Source organism: Brachycentrus maculatus, unplaced genomic scaffold (genome assembly GCF_059751285.1).
Source record: "Brachycentrus maculatus isolate JH-2025_06_01 unplaced genomic scaffold, ASM5975128v1 h1tg000238l, whole genome shotgun sequence".
Taxonomy (NCBI): domain Eukaryota; kingdom Metazoa; phylum Arthropoda; class Insecta; order Trichoptera; family Brachycentridae; genus Brachycentrus; species Brachycentrus maculatus.
Window position 1 is genome coordinate 946555 of NW_028280989.1, and position 15358 is coordinate 961912.

The 15358-nt window shown below is 37.8% G+C and overlaps 1 protein-coding gene across 1 annotated transcript; it reads left to right on the plus strand.

Annotated features, from left to right (window-relative positions):
- The first annotated feature begins 340 nt into the window (after positions 1–340).
- Positions 341–15355, plus strand: LOC148306541 (acyl-CoA-binding protein homolog). The gene is made up of 4 exons (XM_088264783.1): positions 341–450; positions 629–656; positions 14856–14970; positions 15162–15355. The coding sequence occupies exons 2-4, from the start codon at positions 642–644 to the stop codon at positions 15293–15295; spliced, it is 264 nt and encodes an 87-aa protein (XP_088120909.1). The 5' UTR covers positions 341–450; positions 629–641; the 3' UTR covers positions 15296–15355.
- The last annotated feature ends 3 nt before the right edge of the window (positions 15356–15358 follow it).

Genomic DNA, 15358 nt, shown 5'->3' on the forward strand with positions numbered 1-15358 from the left:
GCACCATTGCGGTGCGGATAAGGTTTTGAATGAATTAATAAATTTAAAATTTAAAATATTGTAGGAATCGGAAGATTTTAATTGTTCCCTACACAAAGACATAAATAAGTTCTATAAGAATCGAGTAAGAAACTAATATGTTTCTGGCTCGTGCAGCTTTATTCTAGGAAATACGAAAATTAGTTATTAGTATAGTTTCTTTTGTAGACAAGGGAATCCTGGGTTGTTACTTGTTTTTTTTTTCACTAGTAGAGTAGGTGCTTAATACCGTACTTATATTTATTTAAATAATATTTTGCAAGTGTCCAATTCGCATCTGTACGAATCGTTCACAGCTCACGAAGTTGTAATGTTAGTACTTAGCTGCAGAATATTTCCAACCGGTTTCAGTCATCAGATCAGTTGATCAGAATCGTTCGCAGCGTTGATACACATTCATTCCGTTTACAAGTAAGTCGAAATATTTTATACCTGAAACACATCTTACTTGATATAATCGATAGTAAATTGTATATGTAAACGATATATTACTAACGTGATATCAAAAAAATATTGAAAATAATTGTTTTTTAAGGTAAATTTTATATCATTCAAAAAAACCCTCAGATAATAAATTGTTTTGTTACAGAAAATATACAATCATGTCGCTAGATGCGGTAAGTTTAAAAAAATCATATTTTAACTTTAGTTCTTGGGTTTTTCCTGGTTGGGTTTTTACTGCAGGTATTTCTCAAATTTCCTCCAATACTATTGTACGAGTTTGTTTTTAATCGTGGTTTTCGCTGACTTGCCGGTAAGAGACTATGAAAAAATGTCATAAATTACAAGATAATAATAACTATTAAGACTCACTCAATGAAATACTATCGTTGGTTTCGAAATATCGATGTCTATAAATCGCCGGCAAATTAAAATAAAAAGTATATATTTTTTGTTTCTTGCAGTTTATTTTTTGTTCCTTGCATATATATGGCTGCTAAAATACTTATTAAGAGGAAAACATGACGTCTGATTTCGTTTTTTGAGTAAAGATGTTTTCAAAATCAAAGCTGAATATTTGATTTTAAATACTGAACCAAATTTTAAGGTGATTTAACTAGTAATATTTTTTTTAAGTAATTAATTTCGTGAACTTGTGCTTTTAACAATAATTTCATAAAAAAATCGTTGACGCGGAATAGAAGGTTGATGTAACCGCCAAGACTTTAATATAATAGAAAAAATATAGCATTTAGTCGTACATTACACGTGTTTTTTTTTCTCATAAACCTTACTACTACTACTACTACTACTAATACTACTACTACCATTACGCCGTTTTCCGCAGGGAAAGGCAGAGAGGATGGAACGCCACACTCTTCTGTCCTGACATACACTCTTCCTCCTTCACATCTAAACATTTAGTCATACATGCCATCTGATTACGCAGACTTTTGACACCACCAGATTTTATGTTCTGATTGATCTGATCATGCCAAATCTTTTTCGGCCGTCCTCGTTCTGCTCTCCCGCTCTCATTCGCCGCATATATTTTCTTAGTCATTTTATCTTTATTCATTCACTCCACATGTCCATACCACCTTAAAGAACTCTTCCTAACCTTTTCAATTTTTCCTTGTTCATCCTTACATTCGTTTCTTATATCTTCGTTTTTCATTCTGCCATACAACGATTTTCCACACATTCATTTGAATAACTTGAGAAAGCCTGTAATATTTCTAAAAAATACGTAAATCTTATGGAACTTTGTGTATGTTTTTGGGTTTTCCAATAAAATACAAAGAAAATTGAATTTTGAACATGAAAATACTAGTCAAAGAAATGGTTTTATACGGGTAAAAGGTGATCTCATCCATACCAATGAATAATTAATTTGATTTGCATTGAATATATTTATTTCAAGTGTGCACATCAGAGTTCGCATCAAAGTGCACAGTTTTTTTAAATGTAAATTATAGTACAAAACTGTGTACTCACACTGAAAATCATTCAACTGTCCTTTTTTAAACGTACAGACAGTATTTAAATCGGCCGGAAGATAAACATTTTTTATTTTCATAATTTTATCGGATCTATGCTTAGATATATATCTGAATATCCGTATGTACCATGTATTACTTAGCAAATTGTTCACCAAACTCTCATAACTATTTATCGTTGGCATAATATTAACTTTTATGTCACTGAATATCATTGAGATATAATTTGTTTTGTATTATAAGATATGCTTGTTTCTTTTTGTTTAATTTATTTAATAGTGAGTACTTAAATTATTACGTAGGTACTCATGTTTATTGGCAGAATAGTAAAATAAAACATTACGGTTATGTCCTTTACTCAAATTTTCTTCGCGTACGTTATCTGTATCGCTTCAAATACATTTAATAACTCTCAGAACTGGAGCGGAGGGCTGATCACTTCGCCCTTGAATAATTGACGATGAAGTTAACACCGCATCAATCCGATGTCACGCTCTATGCATCATTTGGGTACGGAGAGAGGAAAAATAATAATTAATTCGTAATAGAATGGGAAAACCTTTATATTTGTAGGGTCATACAGGTTAATATGCAGGTAATATTGAAGTTCCATGCAAATTCGAGAATAAATTAAGATATTTTATTTGAGTTCGTTTGTTTGTGACTATCGTGAACTATAAAATGAACATTTAATGTGATTACTTTTAATTAACCGGTATTTTGAATCAACTGGTTTCGTAGGTTCAGGAAAATTTCTTTTAAAAATTTCTCCTCATCACGGGATCCGCACGTTTTGTTATGACATCTCGCACTTAGCGGGTGATGGGCCCAGCAAATTACTGGAAGCTAAAATACTACTTGTTTTTGGGCCCAAATAGACTTACCATACTACACGGCTGTCCAAATTTAAAACACAGTAAGGGACATTTTTTGTAGTACGTTTTTTCTTGCATTTTTGGACTAAGTAGAGTCTACTTAGTCCATAAATGCAAAAAAAAACGTACTACAAAAAATGTCCCTTACTGTGTTTTAAATTTGGAAGGCCGCATACCTGTTACATACATTTTTCTGACTATATTAGTATGTATAATTTTTTTTCTCTTTAGACATTGTAACAGTCTAAAAACTGTTACGTAAACTCAAACTGCGCTTTGCGCATGACTAAAGAAAAACAGATTCCTACTTATCCCTTTTTCAAAAAACTGCAAGCGGCCGTTGTCTTCCCCCCCCCCCCCCCCCCCCACTCGCTTCCTTCGTTTTGGCGCGCGTGACGACGGCGTGGTGGTAAAAGCACGCTGTAAACTGTGCACCTTCGAGTTAAGCTTAGACTATGATGTTCTCTGCGTTAATCTAACAATGGTGTTTATGTGAGTGCGATAGGGAGTGAGGATTCAGTTGTCAATTCGACATACAGAAAAAGTGACTTAACCTAAAAGTATAACCACACGTCGCGTCAAATGAAGATCAGTGTGTGAACGTGTCTTCTTCTTCACTTCAATCTTCACTTCAGGTCTCCACTGAGGCTTCTCCGTCACCACACTCCAGCCACGTCCCACCGCCGGGATCAGGCGATCCTGGAGCCAATCTTCACTTCACCACTCAGATTTCTCCGTCACCACACACCAGCCACGCACCAGTCAGTACCATCCTTGTGCATTCCGTTCTTTAAATCATCAGGTTATCATGACAATCAGATTTAGGGTTAGTTTTTAGATTTAAGTTTTGCATTTCTTTGTACTTTTTATATTTAGATAAATTTAGGGTTAGTTTATCAAAATAATTTTTATTTATTTATAATAAATTACTGTAAAAATGTAAACTTGTTTTCATTTGGGAGTGGAGAGGAGCCACCGGTACATAAGAACCCCGACACCCACTTGGGATCTAGGAGTCCTGTCTCAGATACCGAGGATAATAGAAGGGAAGCACTACACTGGCGCCTCAACGCGGGTCAAAAAATATTGGTCGGCACTCCTCCGCGAACAAATGAAAACAACATGGCACATATCGAGAAAATAGAATCCTCACATTTCAAGACCATTGAAAAGGCCTTAAAACAGCGGGGAATAGTGCCAGCCCGCACCCTTGCGTCCCTACGCAACCAGGCTTTAGAATTCAACTCTTCTCTAGATTTGTTAAGAGACGTCCCCTTGACTCCCGAAACATCCACGGGACCCTCAACAGAGAATGATTCTCCGACCCGAGTAAACATCGTCCCTCCTTCCATGGGAAACCCTCCAATTGCACGTTCCGCCCGCACACCACCCCCGTACAATACCAATTTTTCCTCGTGGCCTGTTCCCCATTTTGATGGTTCCGGTGACGTCCGCGAATTTTTCGTAAGATTGGAAGAAATATCGAAGGCTCGCCGTTTCGATATAGCCAATCTACCTACCGTGTTACCGGAATTTTTAAAGGGAACGGCATTAACCTTTTTCAGGGCTCATTGCCAGAATTGCACGGTGTGGTCTGACTTAAAGGACCAATTTTTCTATAGGTATGAGGACGACGACCTCATGATTACAAAGAAAATTTCAGTTTGGAACTCTAAACAGGGTATCTCGGAGTCTTCGAGCGAGTACATCGCGAGGACAGCCAACCTCAACGCTCAGCTACGAGGTAACAGCCTACCAGAAACCGAGCTGATCAAGGTACTGGTTAAAGGCCTCCACGTGTCCTTTGCACCTATCCTAGTGGCGGCCCCTGCGACCTCGGTAATACACCTCGACAAAATGTGTCGCGCGTTTGAGGGCCTGCACCGACCCAAAACAGAAACCACCACGAAACAGAGACCTTATGGTCAACCTCACCCCACTTTTGTTTCATCAGTGTCACCCACGGACAAAGTCATTCGTAAATGCTACTCTTGTGGAGCCCCTGGACACTTTGCACGAGAGTGTCCCCGTAAATCAAACCGTTCTCGCCAAACAAACCCTCCTCGCCGCTCCCCCAGACTAGAGAAGCGTGAACCCCGCCGCTCTCCCTTTCCCGATACGTCACAACCCCCTCCTAAAATGAGTTACTGGACAAAAAACGAATAGCAAGCCGGTCATCCCCGACGACCCTTTCCGTGTCTCGGACCCCGGAATGGAGAGACTGGCTTAACTCGGTCGAGCTCTTTAAGAAGACTTACCACCTCCACACCTTACGGATATCCCACGGAACTGACGACCGCCCCTTTCTACATTTTAAAATCCGCTCAATACCGTTCAGAGCCCTCATCGACTCGGGCGCCGCAATAAATGTCCTAGGCGGACACCTGCACAAGACATTCCAGGAACTCGGCTATGAGATCCAACCAGATGATAGTATGGTACACACGGCGGATAGTAGCCCACATCCCGTTTTAGGTTACATGATACTACCATTGCATTACGATGGCCGAGTAACGCAAGTGCGTTTCGCTATTGTCCCGTCACTTAACGATAACTTTATACTAGGCGTCCCATTCATTAGAAATTCTAAGTTGGCCCCGTTACTATTTCCTGATAGCCCCTCAGTTAATCTTCTGGAGGACAGTCCGCCCCGTGAGATTGGTTCCCTAGAAACCCACCCCTCTTGTCTTGTCTCCTCCAATGACCTCTTACTCGCCCAGTCGAGAGAACTAGATCAAATTAAACTCCAGTTTGAAGACATTTCTTATGAAAAGGTCGGCCTAGGACGCACTCACCTCGTGCGGCACGTAATTGACACCGGCGATCACCCACCAGTTAAGCAAAGAACCTTTCCGCAATCGCACGTGCGTCGGAGCCAGCTGATTGAGGAACTGGACCGCATGATCACGCTAGATGTAGTTGAACCTTGCCGCAGTCCATGGCTTAACAACGTGTTTATGGTCCCTAAAAAGGACGGTACGGGAAGATTTGTCTTAGACCCCAGAAAACTGAACTCTGTCACCAAGGCTGACTGCTACCGGCTTCCAAACATCAATGCAATTTTGAGCAATTTGCGTGACACTAAATACCTTTCGGCACTCGACTTGAGCATGGGCTTTTGGCAGATGCCTCTTTCCCATGACTCTAAACTTAAAACTGCTTTCTTTGTGGAAGGTCGAAGACAGTTTTGCTTCAAAGTAACCCCCTTTGGATTAGCCAACATACCAAGCCAAATGCAAAGGCTGATGGACAGCCTCTTTTCGGATCTCGGCGACCACGTCTTTTGTTACTTGGACGATATCCTGATCTGTTCACCAACGTTCGACTCGCACATGAAGACCCTACGCCTAGTTCACCGACGACTGAAGGAGGCAAATCTAACTATCCGACTTAACAAGTCCGAATTTTGCAAACAATCACTCAAATACCTCGGGCACGTGATTGATAGGGAGGGAATACGTACCGACCCCGACAAAATTAGAGTCATGTTAGAATTCCCGCGTCCCACCTGCGTGAAACAAGTCAAGTCTTTCCTTGGCTGTGCGTCGTACTACCGAAAATTCATAGCTAACTTTGCTGAAATCGCGGCCCCCCTTTGCAGGCTAACTAGCATTAAACTGAAAGGATCAGCGTTTGTGTGGACCACGGAAGCGGAAAAATCGTTCAACGACCTCAAGACTACCATGACCACCGCCCCGATACTGAAGCCACCCGACTATACTGTTCCATACATACTTACCTGCGACGCCAGCGGCGTTAGCATCGGGGGCTTCTTGTCACAAAAAATGCCCAACGGAACCGAACATGTCATTGCCTACTTTTCTCGAAAGCTGTCACCGGCGGAAAGATCTTATAGCACTACTGAACGTGAGCTACTGGCCATTGTAGATGCGATACACCACTTCCGAAGTTATGTGGATGGGACGCATTTCACAGTACAAAGTGACCACGGCTGCCTCAAGTACCTGGACAATCTGTCATCACCTAGTGGAAGACTAGCCAGGTGGGCCTGCCGTCTATCACAATACAATTTTGACTTCGTATATAAGAAGGGCTCGGAAAACAACCTGGCTGATGCTCTCAGCCGTATCGAAGTCTCCCCACTGACGTTCCCGCCCCCGTTCAAGGGCACGATCGACCAAAAGTATCAAAAATTATTTCAAGCATGTACTACCAACCCTCCGTCTGTCAAAAATTTCATGGTCAGGAATGAACATCTTTATAGATATTCAAAACGAGGCAACGATGAATCATCGACCTCTGGCGGGCTCACTTGGAAAGTAGTAGTGCCCGAGGAAAAAAGAATCTCCATTATATCGGACTTTCACCTTAACCTCTGTCACCCGGGCTCTGAAAAAACCTTTAAAGCCCTCTCTAAGACATTCTATTGGAAAGGAATGCTCAATTCAGTGAAAAAATTTGTATCTGCTTGCGACACTTGTAAAAAATACAAATCTAGCAACAAGGCGCCCCTAGGATTAATGACAGTACCTAAACGATTAACGCGACCGCTAATGTCCATTTCAGTTGATCTAGTAGGACCCTTGCCTCTGTCCCACCAAAGGAATATGCACATATTGACAGTGGTCGACAACTTTACTAAGTTTCTATGGGCATTTCCCCTGAGAACCGCCAACTCGAAATCGGTGATCAAGATCCTCGAGGAGAAAATACTGTTACCATATTCTGTCCCTAAAACAATTGTCTTAGATAATGGAAAGCAGTTCGTGTCCAAAGAATTCCGAGCGTTCGCTTCCTCGTACGGTATCCGCGATCTGTTTTACAATGCCCATTACCACCCTCAGAACAATGTTGTTGAAAGATACAACCGAAATGTTGTTACGGCCCTAGCCATCCTCGTTGGTAACAACCAAAGGACCTGGTGTTCGCAGCTACCCAGGATATCCTCTTGTTTGAATAACACGGTCAACGCGGCCACTGGCCATACTCCGTTTTTCCTGGTCCATGGTTTCGAAAGCGCTCCACATGCCTCATTCCACGATGTGTATACAGATGAACGGAATCCCGACAACCAAAACGAGTCCATTTCCACATACGCTGCGGGACTACGCAAGATGGAAGTAATCTACGAGGAAGTATCTAGTGCCCTTTTGCAAGCCTTTCAACAGAACGCGGCACGCTATAACCTGAGACGGAGGCCAGGAGCTTTGACGGTTGGACAAACTGTCTGGAGACGTGCCTTCATCCAGTCGGATGCGTCAAAGTATATATCGGCCAAACTGTGCCCCCGCTTTGTCAAATGTATTGTTTCCCAAAAAATATCTGATGTGATGTATCAATTAAAGGATTTCAATGGTCGGCCTCTAGGTCGCTTCCACATAAAAGATATTGCGAAACAAGAATAACCTTGCTACGAAGATCCGTGACCTTCCCGGAAAAGGAATAGGAGGCTGGGTTTTTAGGTTTTGTTTTGCCCATGAGGTACAAATCCTCTAGAGTATAAACCATTCGGAGAGCATAATGTAGATGCTGTTCCCCAGGGGATTCATGATCTTCCCAGGAATTTTGACACTTCCTAGGTTTTGAATTTGGGTCGCGCTCCCAGGTTCCCCGAGCTCTTGTCGTTACATTTATTCTTCACGAGTGTCAATCCATACATTCGGATAATTGCCTACACACTTCCAGTAACGACATTATCCTTATTCCTTTTGTCCTTCCGTTGTTTCTCTTGTTTGTCTGGCCCATGCGGTCACGTCTTCTTTGAAGACCAAGTTTTCGTCTGAATGATAGATGCCTGCGAGTTGAAACCTTTGTATGCCCAGCGTGATTTATGTATGAGAAACGTTTGAGATGTATGCCTGTGTTAATTTTACCTGTTTCACCGATCGGAAAGAACGTTACGTTACCTTGGTTTGCGTAGGCCAGACTAACACTACCGAACCATATAAGGATTGCATTGCGTCCTGATTTTGTGTGTCTTTGTCATTCCCAGTTGCACTTCTTGTCAGCAACTCAACCTTTTCCATACGCGCGATACTCTCGCAGTGGACTATACTTACGAGTTTACTATAAGATTGTTAAACTCACTTGTACAAACAGTCCACTGACCATTTAACTTATTTCTTGAGTCTTGTATTGTTATGTGTCATACCCAGAGTTGAATATTAAATTTTCACCTCAACCTCGAACCTTTCTGTTCGAAATGTGATTTAAAACTGTTTTCTCGAGTAGGCTATTGTATTGACCCATCTCACAAAAATGTTTGTTAACTTAAGATTTCGTATTTTTTCTTGTTTTGTGTTTCTCTTTTCTTTTGAGTGGACTATTAGATTGATCCATCTCACAAGATTGTTGTATTTATAAACTTTTGTATATTTGTGCATAACTATGTGTACCGAATTAAACCATTTTATCTTACAAGGAGTGAACCATTATCATAATCTTCTTTTATATCGTGTTGTTGTTTCCTCCATATGCTCCGAGCGTACTATTGGATTGTTACATTCACTGCTTATGGTAGGCTAAGAAAAATTTCAATCTTTCTCTTGCTAAACTAACTTGGATTATCAAATATTTTCTTGACTAGGCTCTGGCCAATTGTATTGTATAAATGCCTTAGTATCAACCAAAGAAAAGGAACCCGTCTTCTAGATTCAAATTGAGTTTGTAAAACTCAATCACACATCCTTCTTGCCGGTTCACTCTATAATCTAGGATAATTTTATTTTTAAAACAAGCCATATTTGTTAACATACTTATATGCCTCAATATTATATTATCACAACATTGGCGCCCTGTTTTCGTTCTGCACTGGTCCTACCTGTGATACAAAGACCACTTGAATAAACTGTAGCCGCATTAGTTGGCAGTTTCATAAATAATCAGTACTGGACCTTTACAGAGTGAACGTGCCCCATTTACTTGAATATGGTTAATTTTAGTTTATTCTTATTTGTATTTTTGTTGTTGTTGTTTATTTTGTATAGTTAAAAATGTCACGGGGAGAGATTCCTCTGTAAACATGATAGCTTGACAGCTGATAATCAGTCACGGGGAGAGATTCCTCTGTCAACATGATAGCTTGACAGCTAATAATCAGTCGCGGGGAGAGATTCCTCTGTAAACATGATAGCTTGACAGCTGATAATCAGTCGCGGGGAGAGATTCCTCTATTAACATGATAGCTTGACAGCTTATAACTAGTCGTGAGGAGAGACTCCTCGAAGGTATGAGTATTAACCAATGGAGACGTCTGAAGGTTTACCATATCAATTTTCGTTGGTGTTAATTTTATCTGTGTATTCGTATATCTTAGTTATCTTTGTCATGTTGTTCTGTAATGCTTTTAGGTTAATTTATGTTTATAACTTGTGTTCTAGTAATTATGCTGATAATATGTAATTGCCATGATAACCTGTAACTCAGACACTTTTTTTTATTTAATACAACTTAGGAGGATGTGTAACAGTCTAAAAACTGTTACGTAAACTCAAACTGCGCTTTGCGCATGACTAAAGAAAAACAGATTCCTACTTATCCCTTTTTCAAAAAACTGCAAGCGGCCGTTGTCTTCCCCCCCCCCCCCCCCCCCCACTCGCTTCCTTCGTTTTGGCGCGCGTGACGACGGCGTGGTGGTAAAAGCACGCTGTAAACTGTGCACCTTCGAGTTAAGCTTAGACTATGATGTTCTCTGCGTTAATCTAACAATGGTGTTTATGTGAGTGCGATAGGGAGTGAGGATTCAGTTGTCAATTCGACATACAGAAAAAGTGACTTAACCTAAAAGTATAACCACACGTCGCGTCAAATGAAGATCAGTGTGTGAACGTGTCTTCTTCTTCACTTCAATCTTCACTTCAGGTCTCCACTGAGGCTTCTCCGTCACCACACTCCAGCCACGTCCCACCGCCGGGATCAGGCGATCCTGGAGCCAATCTTCACTTCACCACTCAGATTTCTCCGTCACCACACACCAGCCACGCACCAGTCAGTACCATCCTTGTGCATTCCGTTCTTTAAATCATCAGGTTATCATGACAATCAGATTTAGGGTTAGTTTTTAGATTTAAGTTTTGCATTTCTTTGTACTTTTTATATTTAGATAAATTTAGGGTTAGTTTATCAAAATAATTTTTATTTATTTATAATAAATTACTGTAAAAATGTAAACTTGTTTTCATTTGGGAGTGGAGAGGAGCCACCGGTACATAAGAACCCCGACACCCACTTGGGATCTAGGAGTCCTGTCTCAGATACCGAGGATAATAGAAGGGAAGCACTACAACATCTTGTACGAAAGTGATCCGAAATTTTACTGAAACGGACTAAAAGATCATAGTAATGATCTTTTCTGTGTAGGTTGATAAGTCAATAAATAAAAAAATATAATAGAAAGCCGTGAATTAGAGTGACGTATAGCTTTTCTTCAAAATCGAGTACGTGCGAATTTGTTTTATTTTTGCTTCAACTTTGAATATTTCGATAGCAAATGAATTCGTTTTGTATAAACTTCGTAGAGACTGATATTTTTTTTCATTGACAGTTTTTTTTGTCATATTTAAAAGAAACGCAAAAGTGATTACTTTTTCTGTTGTCAAAAGATCAAATTCTTTTTATACTAAAAATATTGATAGTATAATTTGTAAACAATATTATTAAAAGCTGTCTCTATTCGATAGGGATTTTTTTTGAATAAGCAAAATCATTATTTCTTTGGTATTCTATTCTCGTTAAGTTAAGACAGTTAAGATTTGCCAAGATGTTGGTACTACGAGCATTTATACTTTATAAAATATACGGGATTAAAAATTTTGTAAAACTTTAATTCTTATCTCATACGATTATAATATTTTTATTCAGAGATAAGATATATAATATTTTGCCATTTACACTTGTAACCTGGTACCTGTGTCATTCAATACCGTTTATATTGTACATACATTTCTGGTTATAATATTGTCATGTTTATCTTACCTTACGTTTTTTGTTGACACAACTTATTCATGTTTACTTTAAAAATTAAAAATAGAAAATATTCACAAGTGATTATTGATGACATCATTATTTCCTAGTAACTGAACGCTTTCTGTACGTAGATTTAGCAGGTATTTTTTTGAAAGAATGAATACTCATATTATATTTTTTAATCAAGATGACAAGTATTTGTATTTTCAGCTTGTTTTTTCTGCGTGTCCTAGCCATTACTTCTGTTCTTTTCTATTTATGATTTATCCTCCACTTCCTTTCCCATATCAGTAGTGTCCTTCTCTTAGGTCTTCCTTCTCGAATTCTTTCACTTCCATTCCAAGATCCAAGAATCTGGAGAAGAGACTGATTATCTTGCCCTCATATAAATGACAATCGGGTCGATTCGATGTGGTCCTCTATCCACCACGAGGACAGTTTTGCGATAGCAAATAGTTTAAAAGAAATGTTTTTTTGAAACAGTTTCCTTTGAAAAAATGTATAACATTATCATATTGATTAAGTGGTTCGTTTCATAATGAATTGGATAACAAAGCCATAATTTGATACGAACTTCAATTAGATAACTTTTTTGCAATCTTATTTAATGTAATTGATTAAAACGCTATTTTTGTCATGTACGCACATTTATAATGCCTATTTGGTACATTACTGCTAAATTACATAGAAATATATAATTTAGCGGTTATCTTCACGTTCCGGTTAGTGGAAACTAGTTAAGTAAACGCCGTAGAAATAAGCTAAAATATAAGATAACTTTGAAATGATGCCGAAGTACAGTTAATGTTACTGTACTTTTGCGACTCTACATCTATTAAAGTTCTAGTTATAAGTAAACGTACATACTTTTTTTGTTATCTAATCCAACAGTAAAATAAATTTGACTTTCTCCAAAAGTTGGCATTCACCAAAAATATTATTGTACAATACGAAGATATATCAAATGGTATATTTATTTTAACTAGAGTACTAACACATTTTTTGTAATTTAATACTATAATATCATACGTATAACATATAATCTTTATATCTTAATGTATTGAAAAACCCTGTGGATAATAATATTCCTTCCGATTAGATAACTTTTGTTGAATTATTTATTTATTTATTTTTCGATTGCGACAAAATAAATACACAGCTTTAAAGTAACTAGTTCAAATTGCAGCTATGAAGTGCGTTGTAAGGTGTTTCAGGTTGAAAAATTTATCTTCGAGAATATATTTTCAATGAAATTTAAGTAAATATGTCATTCTATGCTTCAAACTGTGTACTAACGTTATAGATACATTTTATTATAACGATAATTTTACATATTTGAGAAGCAGACTGAAAATTATTTCCACAATTTAATATAAAATATATACACGTATTGGACATGTAACTATAGTTTTATGTATTGTCTGATGTAGGTGTTAAAAAGTTCAAACCTGTGGATGTTCATACTCGTACACTAATTTCTGTCTCGTGTTTCGCTGCCTTTGTGAAATAATAATTATACTATATAATTATCAAGTTCTCACAAAGTTGCTATCGCTCTTTGATCCCACACAATATTGCGCAATACCGTGACTGAAGTCCGAATAAATAATTTTTTATGTGCATTACCTCGCCGATTTTTTCTGAGTATGATAGATACTAAAACGGATTTACCATAAAATATGAATGGGCAGTGGCAGTACCTATCGTAACTTAGTGGACTTTAGACCGGAGGAGTTTACTTTGCACCAGGAATGCTGGTCTTACACGCTGGTGAACGTTTTTTGACTTACCAAAGTATCTTCTTCTGACCTTTAAAATAAAATGGCGACGAATGTACCTATCTATGTAATCTTTTAAAATGATGTATTTTTTGCGTGTGCAAAGTGACATTTATTAATTGCAAAATAATTAACCAATATCATGGGTAGACCGAGTTTTTAGAAGCTTCATTGATTAGCTATTGTACTATCATGAATGATTTAGACCGTGATCGTCATCACAGAATAAATGGCGTGTTGATCGTCAATTACAAGTGATTCTTATTGCGAACTTGGCACAGTTTGAAAATAATTGAACAGTGATTTTAGGTAAATAAATACAGTACCTTGTTTATTGCATGCCTCGTGGTATTGTACATAGCCATCGCTTTTCAGAATGTCATGCAACAATTGATACAGAACAATTAACCGTTGTATCCATAGCTTGTAAAAATAATAGAAGACTAAAATAATCATTCAGAATAAGTCACGGTAGAATAATTTCGTTTTCTTTTAAAATTATTTTGCGTGTTCGGTGAAGTTTAAAATGTTCTTTATGTATATACGCACTTATACTTGAATACTAACGTATTTAAATTTAAGATAGACTTTGTACATAGGTTGATCAAATTTTCATCTGAACTATCCTAAGTTCCATGCAAGCAAATTTCGTTTTTATTCACGTATTTTGTTTTTTATTCTACGAATTTCACTGTGCATAATATTTTTAACTTATTTAAACAAATAGCTATTTAAATATTATGAATCAAAATAAAATATTATTAGGTGATCGAGAGAACTCCCTTTCAATTATCTCCCTTATTATGCTCATATGGAGTTCGGTTGTTTCTGCATTCAGGTTGCGAAATGAGACGGTACTTAACACATTAAAAGGTTTTCATTAATTTAGTAAGTTATTACAGATACCTCAGACCGTCGCGACGCGTCGCTAAGGGAATGCGACAGATTCGGCCGCACTGGGTATCACTCTAAAATATTTCCTCCCCCCCCACCCGCAGAAGATTCCATTTTTTTTATTACTAAATTGGGTTTAATTCGATATAGATATATAATAATTTTTGACAATGATACTGAAAAGAACATTTGGATTAAGAACCGTAATCAATTGGGGTATGACTAAAGAACAATTCCTCGTTGAATGCTGGTTTTGTGAAATGTGTGCAGATAGAATGTTATTGATCTTATGTGTCGTTCGGCACGTTATGCTACTCTAATACTTTTTAGTTTTGGCTTAATAATTTATAATGATGAAATATTTAATTATCTTTTCTTGCTAAAAAATCTAATTTTGGTTACAGAAATTCAATGCTGCCGCTGATAAAGCCAAGAGCTTCACCAAAAGGCCAACAGATGGAGAGCTTTTAGAACTGTATGGATTGTTCAAGCAAGCAACAATTGGAGACAACACGACAAGTAGATATTTGTAATTTTATATTTAAAAAAATATATATCGCCCAACCGGTTTTGGTTATAAGGGTAAATATGCAGTATATAAATATGTTCAAAGTAATTATAAATATGGATCTTTTAAAACTTTTTGTGGGTTGGTAAAGTAGAAATAAGTATCTGAATAAGCACTTTTTTGTCATTTTTTGTGCTTGCAGATAAACCTGGAATGCTGGACTTAAAAGGAAAAGCAAAATGGCAAGCGTGGCTTGATAGAAAAGGTCTTTCACAAGATGCTGCTAAAGAGGCCTACATTGCTCTTGTCGAGAAATCAGCTACAAAATATACATAATTTTTTTATTTATTATAATAATGTTTTACTCTAAATAATAAACAACTGAAAAGTAACAAATAT

Bases quoted from the DNA above. Each gene is read 5' to 3' on its own strand.
- LOC148306541 (XM_088264783.1), top strand. The intron at 14,971-15,161 runs GTAGATATTTGT...TTGTGCTTGCAG, and splicing joins AATTGGAGACAACACGACAA to ATAAACCTGGAATGCTGGAC.